At 33.6% G+C, this 12,282-nt stretch overlaps 1 protein-coding gene across 1 annotated transcript; it reads left to right on the top strand.

The window, feature by feature from the left end:
* Positions 1-215: 215 nt before the first annotated feature.
* LOC120769195 (ras suppressor protein 1) lies at positions 216-6,949 on the top strand. Its single transcript, XM_040096090.1, has 3 exons — positions 216-484; positions 5,944-6,565; positions 6,639-6,949. Exons 1-3 carry the CDS (start codon positions 346-348, stop codon positions 6,724-6,726), a joined length of 849 nt encoding a protein of 282 aa, XP_039952024.1. The 5' UTR covers positions 216-345; the 3' UTR covers positions 6,727-6,949.
* The last annotated feature ends 5,333 nt before the right edge of the window (positions 6,950-12,282 follow it).

Raw genomic sequence — 12,282 nt, 5'->3', positions numbered from 1 at the left:
ATATATAGATAGCTATCATTATCAATATATATTAATTTTATTTAGCTAGCTGCTATTATTTTGATCGCAACTGTATATGTATGTAAATTTTATACATAGATATTTTATATGTATTTTCATTTCTTAAAAACAAAGAGTGCAAATAAAGGAGAAAGAAATATATTTTAAAAATTTCTCACCGTAATAAAAAGTGCGAACGAAAATTAAAAAAAAAACACACAAAATAAAATAAAAGCAGCAATATAAAAGTAAAAACAAACATCCAAGCAAAACACAAGAGGAGAGAAAAAAACTCACTCAAATACTAAACATTCTCTAACAGCGCAACGACCACCACCAGCGAAAATGAGTCAATCGTGTCTGCCAGTCAATGCCAAAATGTCGAAGGCGAAGAAAGTGTTGGATGAAGCGCGTGAAACGCAGAACCGTGAGCTCGATTTGGTCGACAAGGGCATTAGCTCCTTCGAGGAGCTGCCGGGATTGTGTAAGTGTAAACAAAAGAAGTGATTAACAATTGTGAACCAATTACTATAACAAAATATTCGCAATAAATGCGACAAAGTATCACACATTGCCCCTCAAACTGTGCTGCCTACACGCATTTGACTATGCAATGACCTATAGAAGATATAAAATATTGCCTGGAAATTGTGTAAATAGTGTTCTTTAGTGCTTTTATGATTAATTGCGAATATTTTAATGCAAATTATGTGCCGTTATGTTATGATATTGCCTAAATATTAAATATGGTGTGATATTTGGCATACTCATACGGTTCGTGATAACTTCAATATGCTTATGAGATCATCACGACAGCTGTGTGATACATACAAGTACATACATTAATATATGGTAGGCGTTTTCGTTGCCCTCAACTAAAGTAGTGTGCAAACGCAAATTTTAACCGTGCTAAAATGAATCAAAGCAATTTTTGGAAAATTAGAGTAACAAATTCTCATAACTGCCCATATAAATTACCAAATATTCTACCTAAAGTACCATAAAAATAAAGTTGTTTGTTCAAGAGAGAGTATCTCTATATACTTTAAGGGTTGTTACTTGTTGCTTTTCATACAGCACTTTACGCAGAGGTGATATTTTTGGGTTGAGAAAAACGTAAAACATTTCTAGCATTATAAAAAATTAAATTTCGATTTAAAAATAATATTATTAAGAAATATTTTTAAAATTAAAATTTTCTAATGATTTGCCAATTTACTGTAAGAGAATATCACTGATTAGGAAAAATAAAAAACAAAAAAAATCATTATGATGGAAGGGTCGGATACACATTCATATATGATTTGGAAATAGATAATTTTTGCTTTTTTGAGGACCACAAAAGTTAAAGTTTTGAAATAACTTTTATTTTGTAAGCGAAAAAATAAAAATCCAAATATAACGATTATTTTGTGTGGAAAAGAATATTGATTGCAAAAAAACTTATTAAACTTGATTTTTTGTTTGTATCCTCATAAATGTCGGTCCCTGGAGAAAATTGCTTATTTTCCACATAAATTTTATTTATGACTTTTTGTGATTACAATCCATTCCTATTCAGTTATTAATAAAAACACAGTTTTACTGTTTGAAATCATGATTCAATTATATAAAATTGTATTGTGAGGTCAAATCCAAAAACTTTCAAAATATTGTTTTACTCCTCATGTCAAAATTAGTTGTTTGGTTTTGTTTTCATGATTCAAAAATAAATTTTTGTTTTCAGTTATCACTGAAAAAACACATTTCATCCTTTAAAATTTTTGAAAAATTCATATTTCTTTAGGAAGATCACTTGCTAATTCAAAAAAAAAATATTTTGAAATTTTGTCTAAATATTCTATGTGTAAGAAATTATTATTACAACAAGACACGTAAATTTTAAACAATCACAACAATTACTTAACTTATCATGAGTAATAAAATCACTAAGCTAGTTTTAATCAGATGAATAAAATTTTCAATGCTCAAAAACTATGGTTTTCAAAAAGATTCAGACATTTTTTTAAACTCAGCCATTATTATTTTTATTCTTTTTGTAATTTTTCAACATCCCCTACGTTGTTATGTAAATATGTTTGCAGAAATACATAAATACAGCTAATCAGCACTACCTTTAAGGGGTCAGTAGGGTAATCTTTTTTCAAACAAAAAAAATTTTTTGTGCATTTTCTGTTCCTTTATACGCTTAGAATTAATATAGAAACCCACTTTACCATTGGAAGGCTTCGTAAAAGGCCCAAAAATAATAATTAGGGGTATGTCAATTTTTCAACGTTTGTGTCCATCTTTGTATGCTTTTTCAGTAACACAAATTTTAAACGCGTTTTTCTCAAAACCCACTTTTTTAAACTGGCGGACATGATTCCGTTCGAGCTACTCAACGGATTTGCTTAATTTTTTTTTTAAATGTTCACAAAATGCCTGGCTGTCCTTCCTTCATAATTTTTCATAATTTATTGACAATGTTATGACAAAATTTATGTAAAAAACATGGGAAAAAATAAAAAAAAAAGTTAATTACTTTTTTATTTATCAACATTTTTCCATGATTCTAGTAGGGATGATAACCGTTCACATACTTTTCAAGAATAAATTGTGTTTCAGATGATCCAAACATGAGAAATCGTGTCCGCCAGTGAAAAAACACATCTCATTCACCTAGCCATTTCTCCGACAGATGTCATCAAAAAATTTGCTTATACACTCCACGATATACCTTATGACATGTGAAAAAAGTTCTATTGTAGATTAAAAATTTCTATGAAAAAAAAGCCAGAATTACCCAACTGACGCCTTAAATGAAATATCTGTCTACCTATATGAATGCATTTATAATAGTCATATTCCCCTTCATAGTACTTTTTTAGTAGTATGATTAAAACTTTTGTCTCCTCGGCAACACCGGCTAGATTTAAAGAATGAATTAAGTAATTAACATACACTATGTTTGTTTTCCTATGTGTGTATAGTTCGAATGCGTGACGACATATACTTATGTATTTGTTTTGCTGCGCGTTCATACATACATAATTATTTTCTAAGAGCACAATTTAAGATACGCTCGCGAGACTACTAATTGAGTGTTATTAACGGAAGCAGCCGCTCTCTGTTGACATTGGCTATGTAATTATTAGCTATGCGCATTGGTACGGTTTGAAAACCACTGTAGCCCCTTTAGCCTTTGTTTACTTTAGTAACCGGTTGAATTTAAGGGAAATTGTGCGAGGAAAACGATTAATTTCTCAATATTGAGTATTAGTTTCCAGGAGAGTAACCTGTAATTGATAATTTAATCTTCAAGCCCTATCGATAAGCTATTTCATTTGTGTATATTAATTCTTTATGAGGCAATGGCTTAATTTGTAGGCAAAAGGTATAAATACTTAAATCATGCAATTTGGTCATTGCTGCCGACATTTAACTGTTTTAAGCACAGTGCATTAATGATATTATGTGAGTTGCGGAGCGCACTTCGCTGCAAAAAGGCGCTTTTTAAGAATTTTAAGGGTATATTTATACATATGTGTTTTAGAAATAAACGGTAAAATTAAAAAGAAACAAGAAAAACGTTAACTTCGGCTGCACCGAAGCTAATGTACCCTTCACAGGTGCATTTCTTTTAGTAACTATGTGTTCAGGTTGTATGGAAGCTATATGCTATAGTAATCCGATCTGAACAATTTTTTCGGAGATTATATTATTACCTTAAGCAGTAATCCATGTAAAATTTCGTGAAGATACCACGTCAAATGTGAAAGTTTTCCATACAATAACTTGATTCCGATCGTTCAGTTTTTATAGCAGCTATATGTTATAGTAGTCCGATATCGGCAGACGAGCAGCTTCTTGAAGAGAAAATGACGTTTGCAAAATTTCAAAAGAATATCTTAAAAACTGAGGGACTAGTTCGTATATATACAGACAGATGGACAGACGGACAGACAGACAGACAGACAGACGAACATGGCTAAATCGACTCAGCTCAACATACTGATCATTTATATACATATCTACTTTATAGGGCCTCCGACGCTTCCTTCTGTTTGTTACAAACTTCGTGGCAAACTTAATATACCCTGTTCGGGGTATAAAAAAATAAATTTTTCCCGTGTTACACACGGCCGGCGTTTTAAGAAAGTTAAATTTTGCCAAAATTCTTTATTGATAATTCGAAAAATATTGTTTCAAATTTAAAATCAGTAAGCAGTTTATCGCTGATAGAGCTGTTTTCACTGAAGGGTTACATTATAAATGGTGATCAATTTCTAGGTTTTTTAATTTTTTTAAGAAAAAATACAGAAGCTTCATACTAAATGGGGAAAGCTCATTATTATTCGAAAAAACATTATGTGGAATTTATTTTTTAATCATGGCGTGATAACGGTCGCCATTGATGATTAGGTACTCATCGGCATCATTTTTGAAGAAATATAAACCTCTTAGAACTTTTCCGTAAACCGGAAACTTTACTTGTTTCCATACCCATTGAGCCAGAAATGGGTCTCATCGCTAAAAAAAAAATTTTGCTCGAAAACGTCGCATCTCTTGGAACTTTTAAAGAGCTCATAGAGCGAAGCGATATCGCTTAGGACGGTCGAACACAAGCAGCATTTTGTTCAATTTAATTATTTTTAAGATCTCAACATAAAATGCCCCAAGTCGCTCCATACGTTAGTCCGAGTTACTGCGTCACGGTTTTCGTGTATACTCTCAGCGACGGCTGCTATATTTTCTTCACTACGTAATGGACATGGTCTATTCGGTCGAATATTATCCAATAATGAATTTTGGGTCTCAAGATGGGTGATCATGTTGCGAATAGTACGATCAGTAGCCGATTATGTTGACTATAGCTTGAGCGAAGCGCGCCAAGCACCTACTTTACAGAACATGAAAGAGTTGTGAACGTTGTTCAGGCGTAAGTCCAGGATAAAATGCCAAACAATACTGAACGAAAGTAGCATGACGGGCGGACACGACTCACGTGTGATCTGTCAAGAAAAGGCTATTGAAAAATGTACCTCCTATTGTATCACCCGGTCCTTCTCCATCTGGTCTTTTCAACGGAGTGGAGGTCTTCCTCTTACTCTGCTTCCCCCGCCGGATACTGTGCCGAATACACTCAGACTTGAAGTGGTTTTATGCGTTCGGACGACATAATTTAGTCAGCGTAGCCGCTGTCTCTTAATTAACTATATGAATGTCGTCGTATAACTCAAACAGCTCATCGCTTTTTTCTGCATAACATTTCTCTCGAAAACTCGTAACGTCGACTCATCAAATGTTGTCATCGTCCATACCTCTGCACCATATAGCAGGATGGGAATAAAGAGTGACTTGTAGAATCTGGTCTTTGTTCGTCGAGAGAGGACTTTACTTCTCAATTGCCTATTCAGTTCGAAGTAGCACCTTGTTGTTAATGGTGTTCGTGTTCACGACCGTATTACTTTTGAAAACTTTCTGTTAGTCGCCGCATCTTTTCGTTGAATTTTCAAGCATTACCCCTGTCGGTCAGCCCAATTAAGTTACATGAGAAAATTAACATACTCAATATGTTGTGGAATGTACCACCACCACCAAGCTCACCACTATGATATCGCACTTTACAAGATCATGTACAAAATTTTATAAATATTTGGACAAAATTTTGTACAAACAATTTTGCACGGTTTACAAATTAGAATGAAGTCAGATGGCCAATGGATTTTTTGAAAAATAACTCTAATGTCAGAAATACAGTTGGAGATCATGTATCTGTATCTACCGCTACTCGTATTATTTATTTGAACAACAATATAATTGAATCTGCCATAACCGTCGTTATTTAATGGTTAACTATTACTTACCCATTATCATTAAATGTAAGCCACCCGTGAAGTTCTCTACCTTCACTGTCTACAATTTTAATTGTATTAATTTACAATTTTCCTCTAATTTCAGTCAACATGTCCTACATCACGCGCCTCACTCTGAGCCACAACAAGATCACCATGATCAGCCCGGGTATTGCCAACCTACTCAATTTGGAAATATTGAATTTATCCAATAACGGTTTGCGCGAGCTGCCCGTATCGCTATCGTCAATGCCGAAATTGCGCATACTAAATGTGTCGCTAAATCGTTTGGACAGCCTGCCACGTGGTTTCGGCGCTTTCCCCGTGTTAGAGGTGTTGGACCTCTCCTACAACAATCTCAATGAAAATGTTTTGCCGGGAAATTTCTTTATGATCGAAACACTTCGCGCACTCTACTTGGGTGACAACGACTTCGAACACATTCCCAAGGAGTTGGGCAATTTGAAGAACCTGCAAATACTCGGCTTGCGCGACAATGATCTGCTCGATTTGCCGCGTGAAATTGGCGAACTGACGCGTCTGCGCGAATTGCATATTCAAAATAATCGGTTGCAGGTGCTGCCACCGGAAGTGGGTAATCTGGATTTGTTAGGCAGCAAATCGGTGATGAAGATGGAGGAGAATCCGTGGGTGGTGCCCATACAGGAGCAATATCTGCTCGGTATTAGTCACGTCATCGAGTACATAAAAACGGAAACATACAAAATGTGAGTTGAGTTGAATTCGGTGCTACGCATTATTGAGATTAAAATTTTTTATGCTAATACTTCTTCTTTGCAGTCTCTACAATCGCCACATAAAGAGCGAACGTGGCCCACCACCGCCAAAGGCCGATAAGAGCAAGAAGGCGTCACGTGTACGCGCCTAAGCTGACTCAGTCGAATTATCGCTGCATAAATTTTGAGTTTGCCAGACCGTTGTGCCTTTGTGTGGAAAACAAAATGATTGAAACTAATGTTTTTCAAGTGTATTAACCATAAATGTTTTGTAATTGTATTTGCTGCCGGCACCAATGTGCGTTCGCATACATACTGATATAATTTTGTACTAATAATGTTAAGTAAATGTTAAATTATTTCAAAACCTCCAAACATAATCTTTAATTTCTTGTTAATATCAGACAGGTTCAAAATATACCGAGATTTTTCCTTAATTTCTGGGATTTGGATTAACCTTTGGTACATAGTGTATAGAATATCGACTATACAGAATAAGGTCTATTAATAATTTATGACTGATTGCCATTGATTGTTAGCTGTCGACCGAACAAAACAAATATCATGTATAAATCATTTGGGCTCTTATAAATCAATGGCATGATTGCATTCATTCGTACAGAATACAAGTTGCGGGTAGAATATTAAGTCTATAATATACGAAAAAGTTTTTTACTGAGGTAATACTCACCACTGTTCCAATTTGTTGTTTCATTTGCCGTCGTGAGAGGAAATAAGAAAAAGGTCCGCACACATTCTGTATAAAGGGTGTTTTTTATACATGTGGTTTTCAAGAAGAATTAAAACTCATATAATTCAATTTTATGACCATAAATGTGTGTCAGTATGCTTGTGCTATCGGTGCGAAAATGAGCTTCGAATAAAGAGCCAACATTAAATTTTGTTTTAAAATTGGTAAAACGTTTACCGAAACGTTTATGACGATGATTGCCTATCCCGTAGCAGAGTACAAGAGTGCCTCCAAACTGGTCAACATGTGGGCCAATCAAAATCCGTGATCACCGGAAATTCCATATAAAATATGCGTGAATTCATCAAAAATCAGCCGAAGTCATCATTGAAATTCATGGAAATGGAATTGAACATCTCCGAAACATCGATTTATCGCATTTTGACCCAACATTTGGGCTTACGAAAGGTGTGTGGACGGTTTGTTCCGCACAAATTGACAGACGACCAAAAATTGCTCAGAATCCAACATTCGAAGGACATCATTAAACAGGTCAAAAAGGACCAACACTTCCTTTGCAATATTGTGGCTGGTGACGAAACGTGGTGTTTCCAATATGATCCCAAAATGAAACGCCAGAGTGCTGAATGGAAGGCACCGGACGAGCCGAAACCCAAAAAATCGCGCATGCAGAAGTCAAAAGTGAAGACAATGCTGATTTGTTTTTATCATTCCAAGGGTATTGTCCACAAAGGATTTGTTCCACTCGGTCAAAACGTTAATGCGGTATTCTACCTTGTAGTTTTGAAGCGTTTGGTGCGCCGTATTCGACGTGTTCTGCCCGAATATAGCGAAGGTGAAAGTTGGCGTTTGTTGCACGATAATACGCCGTCTCATCGACTGACACTTGTGACCGACTACTTGACCAAAAATCACATTTTAACCATTAACCACTCCCCGTATTCACCTGATATATATAGAGACCATACCGGCCAACGAGTTAGAACACTCGTTCGACCTACTTTTGGAACGTGGAAAAATCTGTATTGAAGCAAAAGGAAACTATTTTGAATAAAATAAATTGATACTTGGGTTTTGACAAACAAAATTTTACTTTATGTTGTTTAAACATACGTATGTTCAAACTTAACTTTTTTTTAGTTTAAATGGAAGATAATTTAATGCCAAAGATAATAAAATTCGCCCCAATTCCATACGACGTTTGGTTTTTCTTCTATCATACCCGCCAATTAGGATCGTAAAAAATTAAAAATCGAGAAATCGCGCGTCAAAGTTTTCGCTTTCTACCCAAGCGCTCATATATCTGCTAGACGCTCGGTCACTATTTCCCTTCTAGCTTCGACAATATTTCGAATTCCCATCTATAACTTGTTCTTAGATAATGTCTAAAGAGGCTTAAGCAAACAAAAATCGATTTTTGGAAGCTTCTAAAGCAGGCTCGCCCCTTAAAGATCTTCAAAACGTAATAAACGTAATTTAACACTCAAATGCGTTTTTATTCATTCGATAAATGTTATCTCTTTTCCTTTTTCTTTAAATCGGAACTCATTAAAAACTTTAATAGGATTTGCAAGTTTGGCACATTAGTAAACAGGTGATTCGAGTAATGGTTTTGCATATGTTCGAAAAGACGAAAATCCAAGCAGATTCTGTGACACCATTGAAAATCAGAATTGGTTTGCAATTCTGACAGCTAAGCAATTCTGCCTTGGATTCAACAACGCCCCTGATTAGTGCATGTATTCTTTTATTGCCCTCGCTTTTCAAGTACAAGGAAAAAATTTTAAACTATGTCGACGTTAATTTTACTGTTCACTGAGAACTAGAAAGCTGTGAGCAAAGCGGCAGCCTCAATCATGACAAAACTGAAACATATAGAGCAGATTAGGCACAGTCGGTGCCATAGAGGAAACTTAAATGTTGTATCACTCCCACGATGTAATACTTAGTCAGGTCGTTCCGTGGGAGAGTCTGATGTTGGGTGTAGGTTAGGTTTAGCGGATTGAAGTTCCGCACTCCGGCTTTTGATACTTCCTCCTACTTATAAAAAAATTTCAATAGTTGTCACCATTATGTTTTTTATTCAATTATGAAACTTTTTGAGAAATGAGATTTTGAGCATCAGACTTTATAAAAATTTCTGTTGCGAATATTTTTAAGTAGGGTTGCCACCACTTTGAAACATTTAATTACATTTAGTGCTACAAAATTATTATTAGCGATACCTATGATTTAGACAGAATAATATTCGGTGGGACCAAATGGTATCCGCAACAACAACGCCTTGCAAGAAAACACGAAAACTTCACATTTTTCAATATTTATTTTTATAAAATAGTAGTTTTTTTATTGTTATCCATTTCATGTTTACGACAAGCTTTTGTTTTGTAATATTTTTGTATTGATCTTTGTATCTTCTCTAATTAATTTGTTTTTACATTGTAATTCTTCAATAGCTTAAACGAATATTCACCTCAACTCGCTTTCCATTTAATACTAGTTTTGTTTTAAATTAATAGTATATGTTCTTTTGTTGTTGTTGCTATTTGAGAAATGAAAAACTAATATGTACCATAGTTAAATGTGCTTTCCTTTGTATTTGTAGTTCTCTTTTTATTCAATTTTATTAACTCCAAAACACACACATTCTCGTATTTCTGCTTGTATGTATGTATGCATGTAAGTATGTTTGCTTGCATGAATTGTTGCCAATAAATTTAAGTGTTGACTTTTATCTACATATATCTTGCCTTCGCTTACACTTAATTAGAGTTATTTATATATATATATATGTTTTTATTATTTTATTTAATAAGTTTCTTTAATTCGCACTTAGAGGCTAATATGCACTTACTACTTAGCTTTTATACGCATTCATATTTATTTGCATAATTATTTATATTCAAATATCTCTTTTGCTTTATTTATATTAAACTTACTATTTTTAGAGTTCAATATTTACAGTTAGAATATCTTTGCATATTTTCTTGAATTTATTTTTTCGCGACTTTATTTCTTTCTTATTCTTTAACACTTTGTAACTTTAAGTTTCATATTACTATACACTTTCTTAAGAATCTCTTCTCGCGTTTTGTATTTGTTTGTTTACTTTCGGTGCTAACCTTACTTTATTTGCTTTTTACATTTTTCTTTGAGCAGAGTAGTTCAATATTTCCAGACAATCATTCATTCGTGTAGCAAAATTAAAAAGGTCATAAAGTTAGTACTGAAGAAGGTTTATTTGGTTCATATCTCTAAACACTTGTAAAAAAATAGAAGAACTTCGAGTAATTTCAAGAAGAAAATAGGGAGAAATATAAAAGATTATACTAAAAAAATATAATTTTATAGTTCTTTAACTTTCATCGATTGATGAAACTTGTTTTCATACTCCAATTCTTTATATATTTTAGATTTTGTATTTTTGAAGTTCCGAAAAGTCAAATAAATAGTTATATGTACTTTTTTTATTTATTTTTTTTAATAATTAATTAATAATTAAAATAACTAACACTCTCAGTTGCTAAAATTAAAAAAAAAATAGAATTTAAATAAATTTTGAAAGTAGGAAATATTCTTAGTTCATATAATATAATTGTTTCCTTGCTTTTTTTCGGCTTCTGCACATTATTTTTAAACAACTTTAATTGATTTGATGGAAATGTAAATTATAAATGAAATATATTACTCAGAAATTGTAATTAAATTTTTTTAAGTTTTTTTTCAAAACCACAAGCCTACGAGTGGTCCAAAGCCCTCAATGACAGTCGAGAAATCGTTAAAGGCATTCCTCGTTCTGGACGAACTTCGACCTCTTCAACTGATGAAAATATTATAAAAGTGAAGGATTTTCTGCTTGAAAATCGTCAGGCGAATGCGATCAAATGATTTTAGTGGATTTTTTCGGTATGAACCCGTTCTGATTTTTTTAAAAAAATACCGTAAACAGGTCTCTTTGGACATCGTTTCACTAACAAATTGAAAACGGAGAAGAGAGTACAATCTAACATTTGAACACCTTGGAATTCCGAAGCATCCACTTACAAATTGGTACTGACAATTGAATGCAATTTTAGTAATGTTTGTTTTTACTAAATGCGAGAAAGGAATATTTCCAGAAACATGTGCGAGGAACTAACTTAGCTCCCGTAAATAACGCTTGCGCTAAGTTCCGATGAAATTTTTAGGTACTTCGGGCCCACGACGACATCACATTGTAACAGAATCGGTAATGGCTAACGAGTTTCGTCGACAATTTTTTGAAAAAATTTATACATAAATACACAAGTTTATTCAACAAATAATATATAGTTATATATAAGTTGGCATTTTGGTGATCAATCAGATTGAATATTCCGACGTTAATATGACCTTTGTCTTTATTGTATCATGGTCAAGTGGAATAGATTTAAAATAATTTATTGAATGAGCGAGTTTTACAATTTCAGTTGATGGATATAGTCTAATTATTTACGGAAAAATTGAATTTGTTTTAATTCGGTAATATTGGAATCCAACCCTCCTTCAGTCCTCAGAAAACATTGCCTAGGGAGAAAACGCAACTTGGTTAGACATACCAGAAATCATAGAGTTCACGTACAATCTGTCAAATTTCGATATTAATTCAATACAATGCTTTTAACTTCGTTCGTTGAAGATCTTTCTAATTTTAAAATTTCCAAGCGAAAATCATGTCGTAATTATGAATAACCATCAAAACAATGCTGTCAGATCAAAAGTTGTTCAGAGATCGATTCATTCTCGGATTTGCATGAGTAAACAATTTAAAATTAAGAAATAACAGGTGATCCAAGTAGTACTTTTTACAGTAGCCTTTTTTGACAAATCACCCGTGAGTCGTTGACTTATGGTCAACTTAAGCGTACTTTTCGCATCACCATCACCCATATTGAGACCCAGCGTACATTATGTGATAATATTCAACCGAATAGACCACTTCTAGCATGCAGTGAAGAAAATACATATAGCTGAGAGT

Source organism: Bactrocera tryoni, chromosome 2, assembly GCF_016617805.1.
Source record: "Bactrocera tryoni isolate S06 chromosome 2, CSIRO_BtryS06_freeze2, whole genome shotgun sequence".
Lineage (NCBI taxonomy): Eukaryota > Metazoa > Arthropoda > Insecta > Diptera > Tephritidae > Bactrocera > Bactrocera tryoni.
Note: the sequence above shows the minus strand (reverse complement) of the source record. Positions and strands in the feature narration are given on the sequence as shown.

Coding starts and splice junctions, on each gene's coding strand:
- LOC120769195 (XM_040096090.1), top strand. CDS start 346: ATGAGTCAATCGTGTCTGCCAGTCAATGCCAAAATGTCGAAGGCGAAG. Junction 485..5,943: donor CGAGGAGCTGCCGGGATTGT/GTAAGTGTAAAC, acceptor CTCTAATTTCAG/TCAACATGTCCTACATCACG. Junction 6,566..6,638: donor AAAACGGAAACATACAAAAT/GTGAGTTGAGTT, acceptor TCTTCTTTGCAG/TCTCTACAATCGCCACATAA.